Source organism: Malania oleifera, chromosome 13 (genome assembly GCF_029873635.1).
Source record: "Malania oleifera isolate guangnan ecotype guangnan chromosome 13, ASM2987363v1, whole genome shotgun sequence".
NCBI lineage: Eukaryota > Viridiplantae > Streptophyta > Magnoliopsida > Santalales > Ximeniaceae > Malania > Malania oleifera.
In genome coordinates, this window is record NC_080429.1 from 37,683,545 (window position 1) to 37,705,658 (window position 22,114).

Here is a 22,114-nt window from a genome sequence, read left to right on the forward strand (position 1 = left end):
AGTTCCCAAAAGGTGAGTGGGGGCCTCCCAAAAAAATTTTCTTCCTGGGCTGTCAGCAGGGCTTACCATGCTTGGGGTAGATGAATTTTCGCTGCAACAAGCTGCAAGGATTGCCCAACAACAAATACAATTCATTTGAAGGAAACCATTTGCCAGGCAATAGAAGACCAACCTAGCTTAATGCCACTGAGAGCTGAGTAATCAAGAAAAACGCTCCCAAAGAGAGAAAAATGTAGCATAAAAGGGGATAAGAGAGGTGGAGGAAATTAAACATACAACCGAATGCATTTGTTAGAAGTAATCAACACAGGAAGAGCAGGGTAAATGATTGAAACAATGAACAGATTGATTTCATTCACCTTGATAAAGCTACACCCACTATAGCAACGCTTTTAGGGGAGGTGGTGGTTAAAAAAGATACATGGATCGCTTTTTCAATAAAACATGTAATAGTTGCCATCAGCAGGTTTAGTACTCGCACATTATTCAATTTTACAAAATTTCTGTACTTCACAGGAACCTTGCAAATGTACAAAACCAATCCTTTCTCCTTTCGTATATAATTAAATATCAGTGTCAGATTACATACCTCTATCCTATCAATTGTAAGTGTGCTAGACCCAAGCCTACAGCGCACAGATTCATGCCATATGATGCGGAGCAGGAGCCTGTCTTGCACACTGGGTGATAAGTAGTTTATGTTGCTGTTCTTGTTGATGCTGGCTTGCATACTGGTCAGCATAATGAAATTATCTTTGCACGCTAGCATAGCTTTCCAGTACACCATGGGACTTCAAATTTATTTCTTCTGTGGCAGAAAGAATCTGAGGTGTAAGGATATCAAATCAACAACCAAGGTGGAAGGAATATGTATCAAATCAACAACCATAGCCCGCAGTAGCCAGCCATGCTGCATGATCTTCGCCTACAAGTGGTTGAGTCAACTCCACAGTCATCATCATTTATACACCTGTGGTCAGCAAAAGCATCGGGTACATGGCAAGCACTCTCAACCTGTTTGCCACCATCTTTCAACTTCAAATTAGCTGGACAAACTTGCAGAGACATGGCACTTGCTTGCCTTCCTTGCCTTTCCCTCTGCACCAGGTAAGAACGTCAATGTCTATAACCCCCATTGCTTGTAAGTTAATGCCACTATTTTGAACAGAGTAGAAACAAGGTCGCATTTTATGCTAAAACATGCACCCAATTAATTTTCCAATTGAGATCATAGGACAAACTAGGCTGAAGTTTTCATTCCATTACAAACAATCAGATGGACTAACATGGAAAAGAGTTTCTTGTGTAAACCAAAAACCTTAAATTCACATGAAAAGTCTAATGAAAGGTAGGATCGCATCTCAACAGATACATTTTCCGGAACAGAGCAATGTTTTAGCCTACTGCACCTAAGAACTATTCTTTCATAATAAAAAGATGGACAAACAAGGAAAGAGTTTCTTGCATGAACCAAAAACCTCAAATTCACACTGCAAGTTTGCATTCCATTACAAACGATCAGATGGACTAACGTGGAAAAGAGTTTGTTGCATAAACCAAAAACCTTAAATTCACATGAAAAGTTTAATGAAAGGTAGGATCGCATCTCAACAGATACATTTTCTGGAACGGAGCAATGTTTTAGCCTACTGCACCTAAGAACCATTCTTTCATAATAAAAAAGATGGACAAACAAGGAAAGAGTTTCTTACATGAACCAAAAACCTCATTCACACTGCAAGTTTAGTGAAAAATGGAATCAACACATAACTTCTCTACAGACAAATTTTCTGGAACAGAGCACTGTTTTAGGTACTTTTAGCCTACTGCACCAAATTATCACTCTTTCACCAATTAAAAAAAAAAAAAAAGCAATGAAAAGGGGGGGGGGGGGGGGGGGGGGAGGAAATGAACATATCAAAAAAGCAGACAACCAATTAGTCAAAAAGTGCAAGTAAACTGGGGATGCCAAGATAAGAGGTCACAAAATTCTTCTTTCAATCCCCCCACCCCCCCCCCCCCCCCCCCCCCCCCCCAAACCCCAAACAAAGAATATATAAAAAAACAAATTTGTGAGAAAGATTTCAACAAACATGGAGTGTGAGAGTCGAATAATGGAAGCCCAAAGCTTAAAAATGATTACGAAGGCAAGCAGGTCCTTATCCCACTACAATACTTCCTACTACAAGCTCACTTGTAGCCAAAATGTTGGCCTGTGAATTGCAAGGCATTGTGACCAAGAAATGGTAATGCTTTTTTCCCCTTATAAGATCTAAGGATCATGTATAGAATTAATCTGCCAGACAGGTTATATCTGGCAGAGCCATTAACAGGATCAAGAGTTGTGTCTAAATTTATAGCCGTGGATTTCTTCATTCAAAAGAAAATCATGATACATGCCAAAAAAGGGTAAAAATATACCTTGATAGAAGTCCAGTTGGATAGAATGTATGCTTCTGGAAGCTTTTCCTGCCAAGAACTTAAAACGGGAAGAGGATGACCCTCGGTTGTGAACACATAATTCCGATCAGCCAAAAATGAATCGTCAAATAAAAGATATAAATATTTACACCTACACAAAAAAGACGACATCATTTCAAATAAGATTTTCTTGGTGCCACACAAGATTGTAGAGCCAATATGTTTCTTCATATTGCGAGGAAAGAAGTATAGACTTCTTACGTTTCTGCAAGGAAAAAACTATGTTGATGATCTTCCAATTGCATGGTTGTCACATCTTTAATGCTTGCAAATCCGCCTTCAACTCTAGTGTATAAATTAAGAGACTTGACAATTGATTCACCCACTTTGATGTACCATGGATCTGATAATATGCACAAGATAGAGAGAAACAAAATGCAAATAAAATAAAATTAGAGCAGTAAAAATCAATCTATTTAAAGCATAGTTACATGAAGCAGGTGCACATGCATGGAAGCAAGGAGATGTAGAAGAGTTGACAGTTAGAAGCATCTATATAGACTATGTATAATAATGAAAAAATATGAACAGAGCTGTAAATACAAACTAAGATGCAATATTTATGATTGAATATATCTAGCTCGAACACACCAACAAACATAACTACCATAACAATCCCAACATAGCAAACTTACGTTCTATTCTATCTCTATCCAATTCATACTAGTATAGAAGTACAGAGCATAAATCATTCTGTGGACAAAATATCCTTATCTTTTAAAAGTAAGACAATATTTTTAAAATAAAGGAACTTAACCAAAATTATATAAACTTACATTTAAAATTTTTATTTCAAATAGATTATTTTTTGAACTTAAAAAAGAAAAAAAGAAAAAGAAAGTTCTTTTAGTTAAAAAAGTAAAAAAAGATAAAATTATTTTTAGATAGATTACTCTTTGAACTTAAAAAAGAAAGTCCATTTAGTTAAAAAGAAATAAAAGTAAAAAGGTTAGACTACCACTTCAATTAAAAGCTTAAGCTATTAGGTTGTAGGCCAACAATGTATATCAAGTTTTAACACTCCCCCGCACGTGCAGCCCGACTGCACGTGGAGAGATAAAGACACAATAATTTCACCCATTATAGGGAATACAATAACTTTTTTAAATACCACACAATAAACGCGGGCAATAAGACTAGAACCTAGGACCTCCTAGTAACCAACTCTGATACCATGTTAGATTACTACTTCACCTAAAAGCTTAAGCTATTAGGTTGTGGGTCAACAATGTATATCAAGCTTTCATAGTAACTATATCCTACATGCTAAATAACAAGGTACGAACCTCTCTAACATTTTCTAATTATTTAGTGCCTAATATCATTTAAAAGAACAATAATATATATTATAAAAGACAAAATTTAGGAATAAAATCATAAACACACAGGTATTTTAACGATAATAAAAGCCAAATTTGTTTGAAAATAGAAGAAATTCCTTAATTGACTATAAGTAAATAAAAAATAGCAATTAGAATATTTTAGCTTATGACTCACAATTTATATAAAAGAATTGTGTATTAAAACTATTTAATATGGTCTTTTTATAATAATTTATTCTGTACATTAATCTTATATCGGTATTTTACGTATGAAAAGCATAACTCCCAAATATGAGACACAAAATGTCAATATTAGTTTTACACAAAAACATCAATTTGATACACAAATAAAATTTCATCTTACCCTTACAAAAAAAAATTAAGAAATGATTATTATACAATAAAGATTTTAGATGCAGAACAAATGCATCTTATAAAGTTGAATTATTTAAAAAATAGAAATAATGTTAAATGTTAACATCAAATTTTTTTTTCCAAAATAACTTACATATGCTTATCATATAATAATATAAAAAGGGTGTCCTGTGTCACAAGGCTCCCTGCTTTTCAAGAGTAGGGGAGAGTCATCACATTGTACGCAACCTGAGCCCTGCATTTATGCAGGGAGGCTATTTCCATGGACACGAACCCATGACCGAATGGCCACAAAGGAGAAACCTCTTACCATTGTCAAGTCCCACCCTCATCATATAATAATATAATTGTAACATATTATGTGTAAACATATCTTTTAAAATATCATATTGAAATAATTATTCTAATAATTTACTATATCTGTACTTCCTGTTACATAATAATTTTGTACTCACTTTTTCTTTTTTCTTTTCTTTTATTGTCAATAAGGACCGCACCATATTTGTCTGTGCAATATAATTTTTTCTTCTAGATTTTGAATATAAGGCCAATGTAATATATTAGTAAACATCATATAAACATCAAATCAAAATAATCATGACCATAATAAGGTATTATCAATTTGTAAAAATGTATGCAGGATAACATTGAAGAACTCCTTTGGTACATATGTAGGTATCAGTTACTTAATACATATGTTTATAATTTCAAATATATATTCTAATGTCTGATAATCCTCCACAAATTTTTAAACATGTTTGTAATACACACACACACACACACACACACACACACACACTATTATATTCATAAAAATCATATTCACAAAAGCTATTAAACGTTAATTTTTTCAAAATAATATAATAAATTTGCTAACATTTTCATAGAAGCATACATATACATTAAGCTTTATTACAAAATAAAAAAGAAAGAATATAACGCATGTTTATTTATTAGATTTTGTTATTTAGTGTTACGTAAATATTAACATTCAACATTTGTAATATGTCATGCATTTAAATACAATATTATATAACTTTTGTTAGTGTGCTCCTGACATATCTTGTCCCATATTTTTGGGATTTGTCGTATCTTTGTATTTGTATTATGCCAATGTAGCAATATCCCATGTTTTTGTCATTATTTTATAATTTCAAAGCAAATCTAAATTTCTATAAACAATATTGAGTATTATTGTTTCAATTTATACATTAATTATGACCACGTTTTAAAAATATTGAAACTATATTAAAAGTTAACTAAATATATATTTCAAAATTATTCACTTTCAATCACGCGTACAACATGTAGAATATTTACTAGTACCCTTAAGGGGGCATTTGGTTCTTGAAATCTTTCAGCATTCTTGAGTGTGTGATGTCCATGGCATCCCATTCCCATGTTTATTTTGGAGCTAAAATTTGACGTGGTCCCTTAGAACAAAGAATTTCCACAAACATGGGAATCCCATTCTCATCCTCTAACATGGGTAAGTTTCATGAGAATCCCATTCCAGAGGAATCCAACTTTGAGCCAAATTGTCTATTTTTGTTAGTTGGACATTAAAGCCCTTATTATATAGTATTAACACATGCTATTATTATATTTTAAAAATAATAATATAAATAAATAAAAAAAATTATTGTCTGTGTTTTGGGAAAATTTTGTGGATGCCACAACTGAATTCAATATCCATGGAGCCTCTCGAAACCAACCTCAACTGGATTCTTCCTCAGCCTCTACTACTTTTGATGAGATTTGCAAACTAGTCAGGACCACCTCCATTTACTGGTGCTGGAAGACTCAAAATCTTCTTGTTTTTTAAGGGGAGACTATCAGCACAGCTAAAATTTCTAGTCAAATCATTTTTTTATGTAAAAGATAGATGCACAGGCCTTAAAGGCTTTGACTTCCTGCATGATTTTTTATTTTGCTGTCAGGTAGTTGCTCTGTATATTCTTTGTACAGTTTTGGCAGTTTTGCCTCTCTGAGCAATACAGTGATTCTTAAAATTTTAAAATAATAATAATCTAATGGTTGAAATTTTGAGATCATATTGCAGCCAATTATTCTTGCTAATTAGATTATTCAGTATTGAATTTATTTTTATTTTTTTAATTTAGGATGGTTGAAATTATTAGGACATGGATTTAATTAGGTCCATATTCTTAGCAGGGTTTTAGGCTGAAATATGATTCTTCATATATTATTTATACATATATCAAAGGTACAATAGTCATGAAATGCCTGCCAAGGTTCCCATGTTGAAGCAATCACTGACATGGGCATATTATGTCCTTAGAATTCAGACAAAAAAAATTCACCAGGCAGGCATTCCATTCCCAAGAATGAGATTCTTAGGAATGTCATTCCATGGGAATATTTTTGATTTTGTGGACCAAGCACCCCCTAAATGTGCAACCACCGACATAATTTCAGGTTTATAGTTATCAGAATGACGTACTATCGTGAAGGGAGTGAGATTATGTCGTGACAGCAGCAAGTTCTTTTTCAACGTTCTGTGCAGGAAGCATTGAATTGAGCTTCTGAAGCGAGAAACTGACCCGGTATAACAGGATCTTATAACTAATAGTTAAACATGATGGTAAAGCTCAAAAGGACTATGGATCATGATCCAAAAGAGGAAATCATTAGTGATTTGCACCATCACCTAGATGAGCATGTCCAAGCTTCAAACTACAAGAGTTGCCTCCTTCCAACAACGTTGCCAAAGCACACTTTAATATGAATGTCTTTAGGAAGTTGACCATGTTTATCTTGCTTGAACTCTTAATTTTAAAAAATGAGCAAACTCAACCCTATTTCATTATTTTACTCCTTAAATACAGAATTCCAAGTGCTTCACTCTTTCTTTCTCAAGCTACAATGAAGGGATTGAAGAGAAATTAAGCTAAAGAAGTGAAAGAAACTGCAAAAATTCACACCAATAATGTCTTTTATGACATACATATGTATATTCGTAGCCTGTTTGTGATTTTTCTTGCACGCTTTTACCTCATGAATCACCTAACAAATGCCTTTGAGACACTCATTAAGAGTGCTCTCATCAACTATCTTTCATCTAATAATCTTCTGTTTCCTTCACATCTCCATGTTTCTCCACCACCACCAACACCCTGAACTTTTGAACAGTATTTTATGGTGTACTTTTTGTTACTATAGTGTAATATATTTTAAAGATATAAAATTATCTTCAATGTGAGTCCAAGAAAATACAGCAATCTCTTCAATAACCCTTTTAAATTATTAATTAGTAACAACAGCAGGAGAAAACTACATATTTTCTTGTGATTTGTATTGTACATAAATGTTTAATAAGAAAGCATCGAATGAGTAAGCCTAAAGTGTGCCATGACGGCCTTCTGCTTTCTCCTACTACCACACAGATTAGGCTTGCATTTGCAGCACATATTCTATCATCAAATCACTTCAGAATTGCAAGTGAAAGTTTCATATGCTTACAAACATCTTTTTGAATAAGAAAGAGATTCCATGAAGTGAAAGAAAAAAAAAAAAAAAGCCCTTCTGGAATCAAGTTTAAAAGGAAATGTATTGTTAAAGAAGATTACCATCCTTTGGTTGCTTGGTAAAGGTAAAATATGGACACTGCCAATTCAGGACGCAAGAAAAAAAAATACTTCTGCAATCAAGTTTAAAGGGAAATTTATTGTTAAATAAGATTACCAACCTTTGGTTGCTTGATAAAGGTAAAATGTGGACTCTGCCAATTCAGGACGCAAAGGATAATATTTCTCTGTAGGATGCAACATTTGATAATCCAGCAGATACCTAATTATTCGTAAAATTACAGTTAGCCTTTTATAAAGAAAAAGAGATACAATTGCAATTTACAGAACACAAACCAAGATAAGCTCAAACCATCATATTTAACAATTGTCGAAGTAAGACCACAGCCTAGAAAAAAGACTTAAAACATCTTACCTTTCTGGCAGTACTCCAAACCTCTCCCATACATGAAAAAACTCACGATGCGACAAATTAGCAGCAGAAATATCCCCAACAAGGACCTATTTAGCATAAACATGAGATTAAAAAAATTCTTCATGAGGCTAGTATAACGCAAGAATATGTTGAAGTCTTCAGCTACTTGCCTGTAGACCAGGCCAAAATGCTTGAAGGCTTGTAAGTTGCCAATAAGTTGCTCTTCCTGTCCTCATATCAGCTTCATGATACCTAAAAAGTATAATACAGTACTTAAAAAAAAAATCCTAGAGGTCCACCAAGTCAAAATCAATCATCTATAGCTAAATATAGATCTTTACAATCACATTTTTTCTTATGTACATATATTTGAAATTACCCACAATAATATCTGAATTTAATCGAAGGCATTTGATGCTCTGATTTTTTTTTTCCCTTTAAATTTGCATCAACATAAAACAAGTGCTGTGTTTGTCTGCTATTCCTGCTAGTTGCAAAATTGAAACATAAAGAAAGGCACAAGCCAGAGAAGTTAATAGCAATACTACATAGAAAAAACTATTAGTTTTATCAAGAACAGTGATGATTTGAAGTGTTCAACAATCATGATGGACAGGGATTAAAAGCGATTTTTTGAAATAGATTGTGTTAGGCTCTTTCATTTTATTCTTGGTTTTTTCCCCCTCTTCATTTGGGGACTCTATGTTCTCCCCCAAGTTCTACTCTCTCTCTCTCTCTCTCAATATATTTCTTTTTCTATCAGAAAAAAAGTAGCAAAGATGTAAAATTGATAAAATACCATTTCCCTACGTTTCTGCACTGTTTCTGTTTATCTAAATAATCATAATCTACTTAAAGAGTAAATTGGTATGGTAGTCAAATTCAAACCATGCGGAATGCAGTAGATTTTGTGTATGTATGGAGGAAGGGGATGCATGTAGGACCATGGGTGTGTATGAACTCATCTATAAATTCAAAAATCTACCTTAAAATTGTAGAAAAAACTTCGTAAAATATTTGAAAAGATGCTCATCTTAACAACTTTTTTAGTTCAGAAGTGAATATTTTGGCCTGTCCATTTATTGACTCAAAAAAAAAAATAACAAACATCGTAGTGAAGACGCATAAATCAACAGGCCATAAACCTTCCTTAAGAAGGTAGAAATTGTCCAGGACCTCCAGGTTTTATTATTCACTACTAAAATCAAGGCAGGTAACAGGTGAAGCAAAATATTCAAATCTCTGCATAATTTTCGATGTTTAAGGCAGTTATGCAGTTCAAAACCCAAAATGTTCTGGAAAAGGTGATATTCTTTATTTGGCAAGAGTGAAAAAAAAGAGGAACAAGTAAAGACAATGAAAAAGAGAAATCAACCAAACCATACCTCTATGGCTTCAAAAGAAAAAATTAACATTAAGAAAAAACCCAAATAAACTTGAAAATGAAAGCTCAATCCAGTACCATGAGCCGTGTCTGAAATATTTCTGCACAGCAAGATAAGCTGAATGAAACATTCTCCAGAATTCCTCTTTTCCAAAAAGAATGTGGGCTTTCATTAGATACTCATAGAATGAATCAACCCCTAAAAGAAGTTCAGAATCCAGCATGAGAAGTTTTAGAAGATTAGATGAATACAACAGTCTGGCCTTGCAATGAAATTACACAGCAACAAAAAAAATAATTTTAATTAAAAAATGGAATCTAAATACTACATTAGCCTTTTTCTGTGGCTAAAATACAATATTATCTAACATAGTTAATTGAAGCTGGAAAATTTCAGCAAACTCATCAGCTATGTGACAGATGAGCACTCTATACATTTCAAGAAGTAATATGTCTCAGAGAGCATACCAGCTCCAATGCCGGATGAATATTCTATCCATTCCCCAGTTGAAACATTCAATGTAGTTCCTAATAAATTCAATGAACTTCGCATACTCCATAGCTTACGAAGAGCACGCAATGCTACAGCTTCATATCTGGGGTCACCAGTTAATTGTGATAGTGTTCCCATTTCAAGAATCAGTGAACCTAGTTCAAAAATTGATAATCAGTCAACATCATGAAACACATTCTTTAATAACTTCATCAAATAGTTAAAGGTAAGCTCCTCACCACACCCAGATGTGCTACTTTCAGTTGTCTCATTCTCCATGACTCCATACTGTCCAAACAATTTTGTATTGATGTGGTGTCATAAATTCCTCTTACATAAAAACCAGCAAACCACATTCATACTTTCTGAGACAGTAAATCTTAATTGAAAAGACTATGCAAGAAGTAAATTTCAATTGAATAGACTAATTGAAAAGGAGAATAACAGCACAAAATCATTTCAGAACATATAAGTCAAAAAATGCTTTAGCATGAAATTGCTCTAGAGCTTTTAAGTGATTACATTTTGTACAAGAGTATCAGGATCAAAATGTTCATACTTCAACCTTTTTTTAATAAATGGAATTTTATTAAAGAAAAAGGTGGAAAGGGGTGAGGATCCCTCTATGCGAACTAAATACAACAAGATCAAAAAGATCAAAACAAAATCAGAAAGAGGAACACTGCCAACAAGCACATGACAAAGCAACTAAAGAAACAACCTCCCAATTGCATCCATAAAGAACTAGAAAAGAGCCATCCAAAGGACTAGATATGATTCCAGTCCAAACACAAATGTTACCATCAACTTCAACCTCAAAACTACAGCATTCCTTTCAACATCTTAAAAAACCTCCAAAGGTAAAATATCAAAAGCTTGATGCACCAAAGCAGCATTACGTATTCACTGTGTACCTTTTGCATTTATTATTAAATAAGGAATTTAGGCTAAATGACAGAAATTGTAAAGTCAACAAGATTATCAGCTCAAAAGTTCCAAGCCCTGCAACCCAAATGATGGGAGGCAGCACCATACAAGCAATTAATCTGTCAAAAGTGCAAGACAGTAAAAAGCCTCTCTCATCTTAAAGAAAGTTCCTATCTTTTGAACACAGGTATTCCCATGATTATGAGAAAAATAGTCGGTCAAAATATGGAACTACCATTCCTAAACGGTAAATGCCTCCTATACATTTTCATTAGGTTTAAGTTCTTAGTATAAAACTTACTGTATGATCATGCACAAAAACTTGTACTACACAAAAAATCCAATAAAGCTATTTCATAGCTTAAAATAAACATCATTAATAAAGCATGATTTCTGAGGACTTAACTTTTCTCACGAAAGTGCTTAGGGTTCTGTTGGGTTATCCCACATCAGTTGTGGAAGATGCTGGTGGTGTGAGGGAAAACCTCACCCCATGAGCTAGCTTTTGGGGTTGAGAAGATCCTAAACCACCCAACACTAGTATCAGAGCCCATGGTCCAACATTCTCCCTAGTGTGCCACGCCGGGGGAGACCCCGATGGTTGCCTTGCCGAGAGAGACCCCGATGTGTGAGGGGGTGATCATTGCATTATCCCACATCAGTTGTGGAAGGGGCTGGTGGTCAGTTATTAAGTGTGAGGGAAAACCTCACCCCATGAGCTAACTTTTGGGATTGAGAAGGCCCTAGACCACCTAACAGGTTCAACCAATTACATCGTCACCTGGAATGACATAGTGTTTATTGATAAAGGTATCTAAAAAGTTCAAAGAATGGAAGGTCATAAATTTGAACTTTAGGGGTGGTCGCATTGACGACTCATTATCTTGAATGTCAAGTCTCCAAATCTTTACCACTATGCCCTCATTGAGGCTAGGTTCGGCTATGGATCAACCACCTCTATTGTGGCTCTATGGGCCCCCAAGGAAAGGGGGGCTCATGGTTAGCTTGTGTGCTTGGTCATCTAGGCCCCTCTTGGCATTGATTCCCAGTGCTAGAGGGCTCCTACTGTCACACAAAAGAAGGGTTGCCATGAATTGGCCACTATCCCCCAACTTTATTTCTGCCTAAAGTTTAAAAGAATAAATAAGTAAAAAAAGCCACTAGTGTCATATTGATAGCCATCAGATTCTCCTGTAGTAATATAATTTTTGTCTTGCTTCTTCTTTTTACAATTTCCTTCTGCTGGAATTAATTAAGACCTTTGATCAACTATGGCTGCATTGGTGCTACACAAAAGTAGAAAAAAGAGATGGCTATAGAAAACTTCCAAAGTAACTATACTTTTGGCACAGAAAAGTGGACCTTTCCGTTTCAAAGCAATTATTCACTTCAAAAGACAGCAAAAACACACACACACCTCTAATGTCTCCTCTCTCTCCTAGATACTTCAATAACGCAACACATAAATATTTGCAAAAATAATGATGCATATATGTAAGCAGAAGCCTTGAATTACATTGAATTAATTTTTTCATATGTACATCCCAATCTTATATAATACAATCACCTATTCTAAACAAGGAAACAATCCTCTTACCGAATAATATCAAATCCCCCACATTTACCCACTTTCCTAATTTGTTTATTATTTACAATGATACTAGGGATTTTAACACTCCCCCTCAAGTTGGATCATAAATATTAATCATCTCCAACTTGCTAATGAGATCATAAAAATTCTGTCGTCCCAACCCTTTAGTGAAGATATCTGCAGTTTGTTCCTTGGTAAGTACATAAGTCATACAAATAATTCCTTCTTCAATTTTCTCTTTGATAAAGTGTCTGTCCACTTCCATATGCTTAGTCCTATCATGTTGAACTGGATTGAGAGAGATGCTGATAGTTGCCTTATTGTCACAATAGAGCTTGATAGGAAATTTCACCGAGACCTGAAATTCTTCCAATAGTTTCCGTAACCACAGTCCTTCACATATCCCTTGAGCAACTACCTTGAATTCAGCTTCAGCACTACTACGAGCCACTACATTCTGTTTTTTGCTTCTCCAAGTTACCAGATTTCCCCAAACAAATGTGCAATAACCTGTGGTGGACCTTCTATCTTCCACTGATCCGGCCCAATCTGCATCTGTAAAGATCTCTACTTTGCTTTCACATTTCTTGAAGAAGAGTCCTCTTCCCGGGGATCCCTTGAGATATCGAAGGATCTTGTACACGACATCTAAGTGGGCTTCTTTTGGTGAATGCATGTGTTGGCTTACTACACTGACTGCAAATGCAATATCTGGTCTAGTATGTGATAGGTAGATTGGCTTGCCAACCAATCTCGGATACCTTTCCTTTTCAACTGGTATTCCACAGTCTTCAACCCTCTTTACTGCTTCAATCGAGGTTTCGCTGGGTTTGCATCCAAGCATGTCAGTTTCAATTAGGAGATCAGTAACATACTTTCACTGAAAAACACTAATTCCCTTTCTCATTCTCGCAACTTCCACCCCAAAAAATACCGCATTTGTCCCAAGTCACTAACTTCAAATTCATCAGCCAGAACTTTCTTCAATCTCTCCATCTTTACTGTATCATCACCAATAAGGATTATATCATCAACATATACTATTAGAATTGTTCGCTTACCTCTTTCAGACTGTTGGAAGAACAAGGTGTGATCTGATTGCCCTTGTCGATAACCTTGATTCTTTATTACTTTTGCAAATCTGTCGAACCTATTTGAGTCCATACAAGGACTTCTTGAGTTTACACACTCTGTTTTCTTCACCTTTCCCACTAAATCCTGGTGGTATAGTCATGTATACTTCTTCTAACTCGTCATTTAAAAATGCATTCTTAATATCAAGTTGTTGTAGTGGCCAATCTAGGTTGGCTGCCAAGGACAAAAGGACCCGAACTGTATTTAAGTTTGCCACTGGTGCAAATGTCTTCGTATAGTCAATGTTGTAAGTCTGTGTAAATCCTTTTGCAACAAATTTGGCTTTATATCTTTCAACTATCCCATTAGATTTATATTTCATTGTGAAGACCCATTTACAACCCACTGGCTTCTTCCCTCTCAGCAAATTTATCAACTCCCAAGTTTCATTTTTTCCTAGGACCTGCATTTCCTCCATGACTGCCTCTCTCCATTTAGGTATTTCTAGAGCTTCCTAAATGTTCTTTGGAATTCTCATCCTGTCAAGGTTAGAGACAAAAGCACGATATCCTATAGACAAGCTTTTATAAGACATGTATTTAGACCAGGGGTATTGAGTACATGACTTGGTTTGTTTTCTAATTACAATAGGTAAATTGATATCATTAGGTACAAAATTATCAGAAGAAAGCTCAATTACTAGATCAGGATTGGGCGTGGACTCATGGTTATTCGGAGTCATCACCGGTTCCAACGCTCTTGGTGCCTCAGGTAGGAGATTCTCCCTGTTCTTTGTGTTCAGCTTTCTTTAGAAAACAAGTATGTCTGTGTTGTTTTGCTTTCCTGTATCTCCCCCTGAGGTTAAGTGTTCTTTTGTGTTTGGCAGGTCAGGAAGTGATGAAATGGAAGGCTAGATAGATGGATCAGGGAATGAAGTAATGGGAGGCTCAATAGGTGGTACGGGTTCAGATGACGCGGATTCAATAATAAAGAAGTCAGAGAACCGCTCTTCACCCCATTTCTCCCCCTGAAGAGAGGGCTTTGGGAAATAAGGAGTGGTTTCAAAGAAAGTAACATCAAGATTAACAAACAGCCTTTTTGAGACAAGATCATAGCATTTGTAGCCTTTCTGAGTAGGGGAATAACCAAGGAAGACACATTTAATGGCACGGGGATCCAATTTATACCCGTGGGTGAACATGAACAAAAGCAGTACAACCAAAGATTTTCAGCTGGAGACTAGAGGGGAGTCGAGAGGTAGGAAAGTGTTCCTAGAATTTCTGAAGAGGGGTGGCAAAGGAAAGTACTCGACTCGACATTTGATTAATGAGATGTGTAGCTATTAAGATGACATCTCCCCAAAAATAGTTTTTCATGTTAGTAGTGAACATTAATGCCCGAGCTACTTCAAGTATATGTCTATTTTTTCGTTTAGCAACCCCATTTTGTTGAGGGGTATCCAGACAAGAACTTTGATGAACAATCCCATTTTCTTGAAGATAAGTTCCTAGAATAGTATTAAAATATTCAATACCATTATCAGTACATAAAATTTGAATATGAGTCTGGAACTATATATGAATTATAGAATGAAAACTGATGAAAATGGAGCGGATTTCAGTTTCATCTTTCAACAATTAAACCCAACAAAGACGAGTATGGTCATCAATAAAAGTAACGAATCATTTTGTATTGGTGCGATTGAGGGAACGTGAGGGACCCCACAAATCACTGTGAATCATAGTAAATGGGCGAGAAGGTTTGTATATGGATGATGGGAAAGAAGTACGGCGGTGTTTTGCAAGCTCACACACTTCACATTAAAACTCAGAAGACATTTTATTTAAATAGAAGGAAACAAACGTTTTAAATATTGGAATTTGGGATGACCCATCCTTGAATGCCATAACAAAAGTTAACTATCTCTAGAAATAGATGCGGAATCACAAATTGCAGTATTGCATAGTTCACTCAAGCTAGCCTCCTCAAAGTAGTAGAGTCCCTCATATGTCTTAGTAGTGCCAATCATCTTCCTCGATGACAGGTCCTAAAAAACACAATGAGATGAAGCAAATTTAGCAAAACAATTTGAATCTTTTGTTAACTGGCTGATGGATAACAAGTTGCAAGATAACTTGGGAACATGTAGGACAGATTTTAAAGTTACAGAGTCAGATATGCGAATACTTCCTTTACCGGCAATTAGTGAGAGGGAGCCATCTGCAATTTTTACTCTCAAATTCCCAACATATGGTGAGTAGGATGAAAACAATTGATAAGAACTAGTCATATGATCAGATGCACCCGAGTCAATTATCCATGGAGATTTGTAATAGGATGTCGTATTTAAGGCTGACAAATAATTACCTCGGTGAGCCAGGGAACCAGAGGAAGACTGACCCGATGTTTGAATTGACGAAATCATTTTATACAACTGATCTAACTACTCAGGACTGAATGCACTACTTGGGGAGGTATTATTGGTTTTTTCTCCTTGTAATTTTTCAGTTGACCCATCAGTGCCCGCCTAGTACCCACGATTTTTTTTGCTATTGTCTCGGCTTCCAATTTGTCAGTTTTCCATGAATCTCCTAGCAAGTATCTTTTGAATGACCTGTTTTGCGGGAATGTTCACACCATAATTTACCTTTTTGTGGTCGTTGACTGGATCTCCCTAGGCCTTTTGATATAGGGGCCGAGACATCAAGCCCATTAGTGTTCCCATTTGAATTTGGGGCGGATACGGATAGGTCCAGCCCGACTCGGTCACCTTGGGGCCTCAGTATCACACGCCTCCTACTCTCCTCCCTCTTAACTTCTGCGAAGACCTCTCGGGTTGAAGGAAGAGGTCGCCAAGCAAGGATGCGTCCCCTCACGTCGTCCAGAACTTGGTTGAGGCTGGCAAGAAACTTGAAGACCCTTTCGTTTTTTAGCCTCCTTCGGTATCGTGTGCTATGGCCGGAGCACTCCCACTCCTCGTCAATGCTCAAATCGAGTTCTTACCAGAGATTGGTCATCTCCATGAAATACTCCGTGACTTGCCTATCACCTTGCCTCATCTGCCACAACCGAGATTTGATGTCAAAGATTTGTGAATAGCTCTCAACATCAGAGTAGGTTTCGCGAACGGCGTCCCAAACATCCTTCACCATGGGTAAGAACAAGTATATTTTCCCAATCGCTGGCTTCATTGAGTTAACGAGCCAAGCCGTGACTATGGAGTTTTCGGATCTCCATGTTTGCAAGGCGACAACATCAGTAGGGTCAGGTTTCCTCCTTTCTCCAGTAAGGTAACCTAGTTTCCCTTTTCCTTCAATCACCAACTTTATAGATTGAGCCCATTCTCAAAAGTTTTTCCCGTTCAATTTCTCCACTGAGAGTGGAAAGGTTGTATTGTCCAGCCCATTCAAACCCCCAGCGGACGTAACCTCGGAATCCCTGTGGGATTTTCCAGATGAGGTTGCCCCTTTGTTGGTGCTGCTGGCCATTGTTAGCTAAGGTTAAGAAACCCTAGCTCTAATACCATGTAAGCGGAAGCCTTCAATTACATTGAATTAATTTTTTCATATGTACATCCCAATCTTATATAATGCAATCACCTATTCTAAACAAGGAAACAATCCCCTTACCGAATAATATCAAATCTCCCACATTTACCCACTTTCCTAATTTGTTTATTATTTACAATGATACTTGGGATTTTAACAATGTATGAGAAAATTTATTGATTTATTTCCTATGTTTCTTACCACCAAGATGTGACCCTAAATAGAGATAAACATGTGAATGTTCAATAAAATTTGACATATTTGCACCCTTAGATATAATTAGTCAAATTGTGCACACAATTGCTGGAATATTGTTACTTTTAATCTCACAGAAACTGATCCATAGCTGCACCAGGTATTTGTGTGACAGAAACCTTAATAAAAAGAGAAGGGAAAAAAATTGAATAATAAAATATGAGATTTTATTAATGCAATAAATCCGCACCATCCCAAATGGTATGGAGTTTTTATAAAAAGGTAGCACACCGTATTTCACATTCTTTGAGATATACATTCATAGTTTATGCTAGTGTATTAATGAGAAGGAAAAGGACACCGAACTCTTTGAAGTTTTCCAAAAAGAGGTGGATCTTCCATGTCATTTTAAATGAATGTAATTTGCAGGAACAGCTTATGGAAAGATTATGTAATTTGGAGATAAAAATATAGTTGTAAATTGCTGTCCAAGAACAAGATATGGACATGTTATGAACAGATTACAGACAAGTCATGAGTTAGTCACTGCTATTTAAGAGAATATCCCTTGAAAATTGTGCATGGAGCATTCTTGGAAGCTTTCTTCTCCATGAAAGAAAGCTTGTTGGATCTAAAGCAAATTGTTGATCCACCAACATTAGTCCCTTGTGGTTCAAAATGCTTTTGTAGTACATGCTATCCAGCACCAGACATGTTTTAAAATCACTTACTGAAAATTCCACTGCCTTTGGATCTGGGTCTGCTGGGTCCACTGTCCAGCACCAGTATTCTAGGTATTCAGCACATATATTCTAGGTCCAAGAATATTTTTCTTTTATAAGATAGAGAGAGGGAAAAAAGAAGAACTAAGACACTCCAAGAAAACCGAGTTACATGTATTCTCTTTGACCATAACCTGGCCAAGGATAAGAGTAATAGTGTCCCTAAAATCAAATCTCCTGGTCTATGGAATTATCGAGAACATCAGGGCAGGTCCGTTTCTTTTTAGCAAACCTCAGAGGAGGTTTATGTTTTTTGATGACTGACTACTTAATAGTGAACTTACAACAGATCCATAAAAATCAAATTTCAAAAGAGGTCTATGAAAATTTTGAAAAGTCAAGAGAGGTCTGTCTCTTTTTGGTAAGCCTCAAGGGAGGTCAGTTTCTTTTGTGCCTTTTTTAGAAGACATCTCTCAGGTATATCTAGACGGGCAGCATTCCACAATGTGAGATAGAACTGAAACTCATCTTCCTTTCAAAATCTTTGATAATTTTCCCTGTTGTTGGATTTCTTCAGATTTAGCAAGATGAATGCACTCTCTCATTTATGAAGCAACTCATGGACATGATCTTGTTTGCTAGCCTACACACTTTAAGAACTCATCTAACCCTTCATGTAATATATTGATGAGATTCAGCTATTCAAAGTAAGTGGGAGGTTTGTGTTTCTTGAAAGAAGAAGAGTCTTTCCTAAAGGGCATGGGGCTTCATAGGGACAAGAGAAAGGAAGCCATTCACTTTCTTGTTGGAACTTATATTCTCATCTTTAACAGGAAGGAACACATATATCATTAAACGGAATCAAAAGTCAAAGCATTCCTTCCCATCATGTCCAGTGTTCCATTTTAGCAGGTCAAATACCAACCATTGAACAATAATTGCCAAAGTATCCAAGTTGTTTCCCTTTGAGAGTCGTTGTTTTCTAATGAAACAATTACATATTCATAAAAAATTTCGTTAAAATATATATAGCACAAATTTAATTCCTACAAAAATGTTAATATTTTCTATCTATCAATAAATATTTTTTGTAGGTTGAAAAATGCAATATGCGGTACTAATCAAATACACAGCAATCAGAAATAAACAATACTTTATATTTACCGTACAAACATAAATATTAGTAACAGATACTTCTGGAATCAAAACACTTCCATTGAACATAAGCATTACTTTTGTAGTACCTTTAAGTTAATCCATGCATAAGGCAATCCAGTGGGCGTACTAAATGCAGGTAAAAAACGCTGCCCTAAATCTTCAGCCAGAATAAGCAGCTGATTCTTGTAATTTCCTTGAAGAAACCTGTTCGTAGAATCAGTTGCAAGAATATGAGCAGAAACAAGCCCTCCAAGAACTCTTATGTTGCACTACACAATAACAATCAAGGGGAAAAGGACACCATTAAAACTCTTCCAGTTACATGTGCTTCATGCAATCAAAACATATTTATCAAATGGAATTTATAAATAACACTACAGCACTTAGAATAATGACAATGGAGCTTAAAACAGATTATAGCTGTATTGTATGAAGCTTTTAATTGATTAAATTAACTCAAACAAAATCAGAGTGCTGAATCAGATACCTCAAAAAGATTTATCCTTGCATCAACGTCGAATGTTAGATTTTCAGAAAGCCATAGAACTGCCCTTCCAAACTCGGTGTTGTTACCCAAAATAACAAGGCTGAGAGAAATATTTGATCTATTAGAATCATAATCCAATACAAAAAAAAAAAAAAACAGTATGCTACTCCTAACACAAAAAATACATAGCATGGAATTGGGAGTATTGTAAATCTAAAAAATTGTGTTCTATACAGCAAATTATACCTGGATAATGATTCAATTAGCGTAAGGGCTGATCCAGTATAGTCTTGCGGTAAATGTTCAAGCTGAAAACGAGACAGAGCTAACGTAATCAGTTGAACTGATAATCATGTAAGTGCTTAATCTCTTCGATAAGAATATTTACATTTAGATTTCCGAGCTCACTAAGGGAGTCAGTGAAACTCTTAGTAAGAGGCTTTAGCTCATCATGCTGCAAACAGTAAAATCATATTTAATATCTTGTGCATCAAGACACACCCCTTGAATCTTTTACAAACAAATGGGAGAATCTAACCGGAAATGCATAAGTCAGGTAGTTGTTATATGCATGGTAAAACCTGAAAGGGAAGGAAACAACTTCACCGTAAAAACATAAAACGATAGCGTCCTCAGATCCATAAGCAAAGCATTATTAGATTTAAATAAATGGGATTTAGTAAAAAAAAATCCATTCGTTTCTCTATGCGGGTACCCAAATTGAATTTCCAAAACTTGCCCAACACAAATTCAACTTTCGCAAATTAAACCGTGGCATCAGATGGATGATATTCCAGCTAAAAAAGACAAAAGAAAGAAAAAAAACAAATCCAAACAGAGCATTCACCAAAAGCTTAAAATTTGCAACACACATCATAAAGCGTAAACGCGTCCATTGATATTTTTCAAAATTCCCAGAAGTAATTCCAACAACACTCAAACACCTCCCACCCCCAACACACACACACACACACACACAAGACCCATTAGAGAGAAAAAAAAAATCATAAATTCGCTAAATTTAGCCGGGAAGATCAGCTGGGCCATGGCGATACACAAACATAAATACGAGCATACTTACATCTCGCGGACTTTTTCTCTCATGTGCCGCTTCTTCGAAGCCCAACGAATATCGAGTCCGGACACGGATGGGTTGAAGACGGTGGGAGATAGGACGAGGAAGACGAACACCCATTTCCCAAACTCGCGGGGCAACATGTTCCTTCGATGAAATTGAACAGATAAACTGAGCACAGAAGCCGGACGGGGGGAAGATGAAGCGGAGAAGATTTGGGGTGAAGCAGAAGCAGCACGACAGCGGACTGGAAAGTTTATCCCAAAGCCGCGAAGTTGCCATTCATTGTCCGAGTCTGGTTACTCGCAAGTCGCAAGCAAGAATTATCTTTATCGTCACAGGCAAATCGCGGGCCACCATGCTGATGTGACATTTTCTGATTGAACGGATCCGTGAAAATGTCTTGGGTTGGCCAATCGCAGGGTGCCACTTCACCCTGATGGGTCCCCTATGACAAATATGATTTAGACTGGCATACTTGGTAGGGCCATGTGAGGGAGCGGCTCTCATGCATAACGTGGCATTTCGTAATTGATCCAATCTTATTGTGTAGAGCAGGTAATATATCAAATCATTAATTCATGGAAGAAATTATTCATAATAACATGTTGGCTAATCTAATTAATACTGTAATTAATATATTTTAATTAATCACAAACTCATTTCATTTTAGTAGATCTGATATGTTTGTGTCGTGCACAACTTATTTTTCACTATTATAAGAAACGAGCTTTTCTTCGAAATTTTTTTGATAATATTACAATTCTTCAAATACGAAACACTCCTTTTCTATCTTATCAAAAATGACTATCTTGCAAAAATAACTTCGAAGATAAAATTTTTTCTTAATTTTCATATAAAAAAACACTTAAAACTCCTGCATTGTTATTTACTATTTCTATTCACTATTTTGGACCATTGTAAATAATCCCGAGTAGGTCAAGTTAGCTAGAAAGACGCTAAAATGACAAAATAATCTCAAAAAAAAAAACTAGGATTTTAAATACTTTAATTCTCAATGCGGAGTTTTAAATTAGGTTTTAATTATTTGTCAAAAAATGAACACCGACAAAGAGCTTACAAACGAAGTCATAGCAATTGTAACTCTAATTAAAGAAATTTTAGTCACTAATGAAAAGAGTATCATTTGTCTTTTGTGTATTATTCTTAGGATTGTTTTGAACCACTTGTGTAGAAGTATTTTTTTTTTTTAAAGAAAAATGTTGAATTTAATAAATGCTGATAATAAGTGATGAACTAGAAGTGTTGAAAGTTCTGAGTGGTGTTTAGTTATATTTAAAATAAGTGATATTTGAATA

At 35.6% G+C, this 22,114-nt stretch overlaps 1 protein-coding gene across 4 annotated transcripts; it reads right to left on the reverse strand.

Moving 5' to 3' along the window:
* Positions 1–325: 325 nt before the first annotated feature.
* LOC131145591 (alpha-mannosidase I MNS5) lies at positions 326–21,104 on the reverse strand. Of its 4 annotated transcripts, XM_058094764.1 has the most exons (16): positions 20,802–21,081; positions 20,259–20,301; positions 20,109–20,174; positions 19,967–20,028; positions 19,721–19,820; positions 19,320–19,502; positions 10,258–10,306; positions 9,994–10,173; positions 9,604–9,724; positions 8,312–8,393; positions 8,142–8,227; positions 7,888–7,988; positions 2,683–2,824; positions 2,422–2,572; positions 887–1,098; positions 326–808 (listed from the first exon to the last, which is right to left on the reverse strand). In XM_058094764.1, coding segments are annotated over exons 1-16 (1,716 nt in total). In that variant the 5' UTR covers positions 20,939–21,081; the 3' UTR covers positions 326–807. The 4 variants fall into 4 exon arrangements, with proteins under 4 accessions (XP_057950747.1, XP_057950746.1, XP_057950745.1 ...); XM_058094763.1 differs by having other exon boundaries at positions 326–1,098; positions 20,802–21,104; XM_058094762.1 differs by lacking the exons at positions 20,109–20,174; positions 20,259–20,301.
* Between the last annotated feature and the right edge of the window lie 1,010 nt (positions 21,105–22,114).